Here is a 1,160-nt window from a genome sequence, read left to right on the forward strand (position 1 = left end):
GGGGGGGAGACACAGGTGTATACGTACATTCTTTTTTTCCAAATTTTCCCCCACATTTCATTTTTCCCACACACTTTTAATTCACGATTAGAGTCGGCCGAAACCAAGTGTCTCAATGCAGAAGCACCCCTTATTTCAACATTTTGCGACCTCAGTGCTTTCTTGTCGTATCTCCATTTTTAATAACAGTGAAAGCAGTTTATAACAAAGAGTGAGCTTAAGAAGAAGTCACATTTTCACTGTTACAAAAAAATGGGGATGCGACAAGAAAGCCCTGAGGTCGCGATTCGGTGAACAACATGAATTCCCAAATGACTTCCAAAATCATGAAAAATCACTCGCCCAAGAGACGTGCACCAACGTCCAGCGACTTACCAGCTTTTTTTCTTTTAAAGTTTATTAAGGGTTTTACAGCACTTGCAACACAATAAGGTCATATAAGTGCCTAGGATTAGAGGAGTTACAAGAGAGTAACAAACACAAAAAAGAAGAAGGGGAGATAAGGACGATAGATGTTTGATAGCAAAGAAGAAGCAAACCACACCAGAGCACCCGCCAACCACCCACTTACCGGCTTTGTGGATGATGTACAGGAGGATGATGCGGATCTTGTCGTAGGCCGTGATGTTCTGATCCAGAAGGATGGGGACGATGTTCCTCATGTGGTCGCGGATCTTCTCCCCATCCGCATCCGTGCCCATCGCCAAATCCTGCAGAAACACGGATGTTTTTGTCAAAGGTTTTTTTTATCTTAATAAGAGTTTTATGGCACTCGCAACACAATTAAGTCATATATATAAGTGTCGAAGATTGAGGTGTTACAAGAAAGTAACAAACACAAAAAAGAAGGAGGAATGATCAGGACGATAGATATTTGATAGGCTAGAAGAAGCAAACCACACCAGAGCACCCGCCAACCACCCAACCATAAGTTTTGTTTTAGTCAAAGTTTTCAGGAGCTTGCCACACAAGGAGGTCACACAAGGAGGTCACACAAGTGCCAAACATTACAGCTACTACCAGAGAGGATCGTACAAACATCCGCCAACCACCCACAAGTTTTTATTTAATTAAGAGTTCTACGGCACTTGCAACACGTATTCAGGCTTGTCAACCTTTTTCCAAACCCAGTAAGAGACCCCTTACAATCTTTCCACTCC

The 1,160-nt window shown here is 42.6% G+C and overlaps 1 protein-coding gene across 1 annotated transcript in view; it reads right to left on the reverse strand.

Moving 5' to 3' along the window:
* LOC101846608 (syntaxin-binding protein 1) overlaps nt 1-1,160 on the reverse strand; it is a gene marked incomplete at its 5' end in the record, with an annotated part of 28,598 nt that overhangs the window by 16,485 nt on the left and 10,953 nt on the right. Inside the window, 1 exon segment of the mRNA XM_013088619.1 lies at nt 572-710. Coding sequence (XP_012944073.1) covers nt 572-710 — 139 coding nt within the window.

Source organism: Aplysia californica, unplaced genomic scaffold (assembly GCF_000002075.1).
Source record: "Aplysia californica isolate F4 #8 unplaced genomic scaffold, AplCal3.0 scaffold00776, whole genome shotgun sequence".
Taxonomy (NCBI): Eukaryota; Metazoa; Mollusca; class Gastropoda; order Aplysiida; family Aplysiidae; genus Aplysia; species Aplysia californica.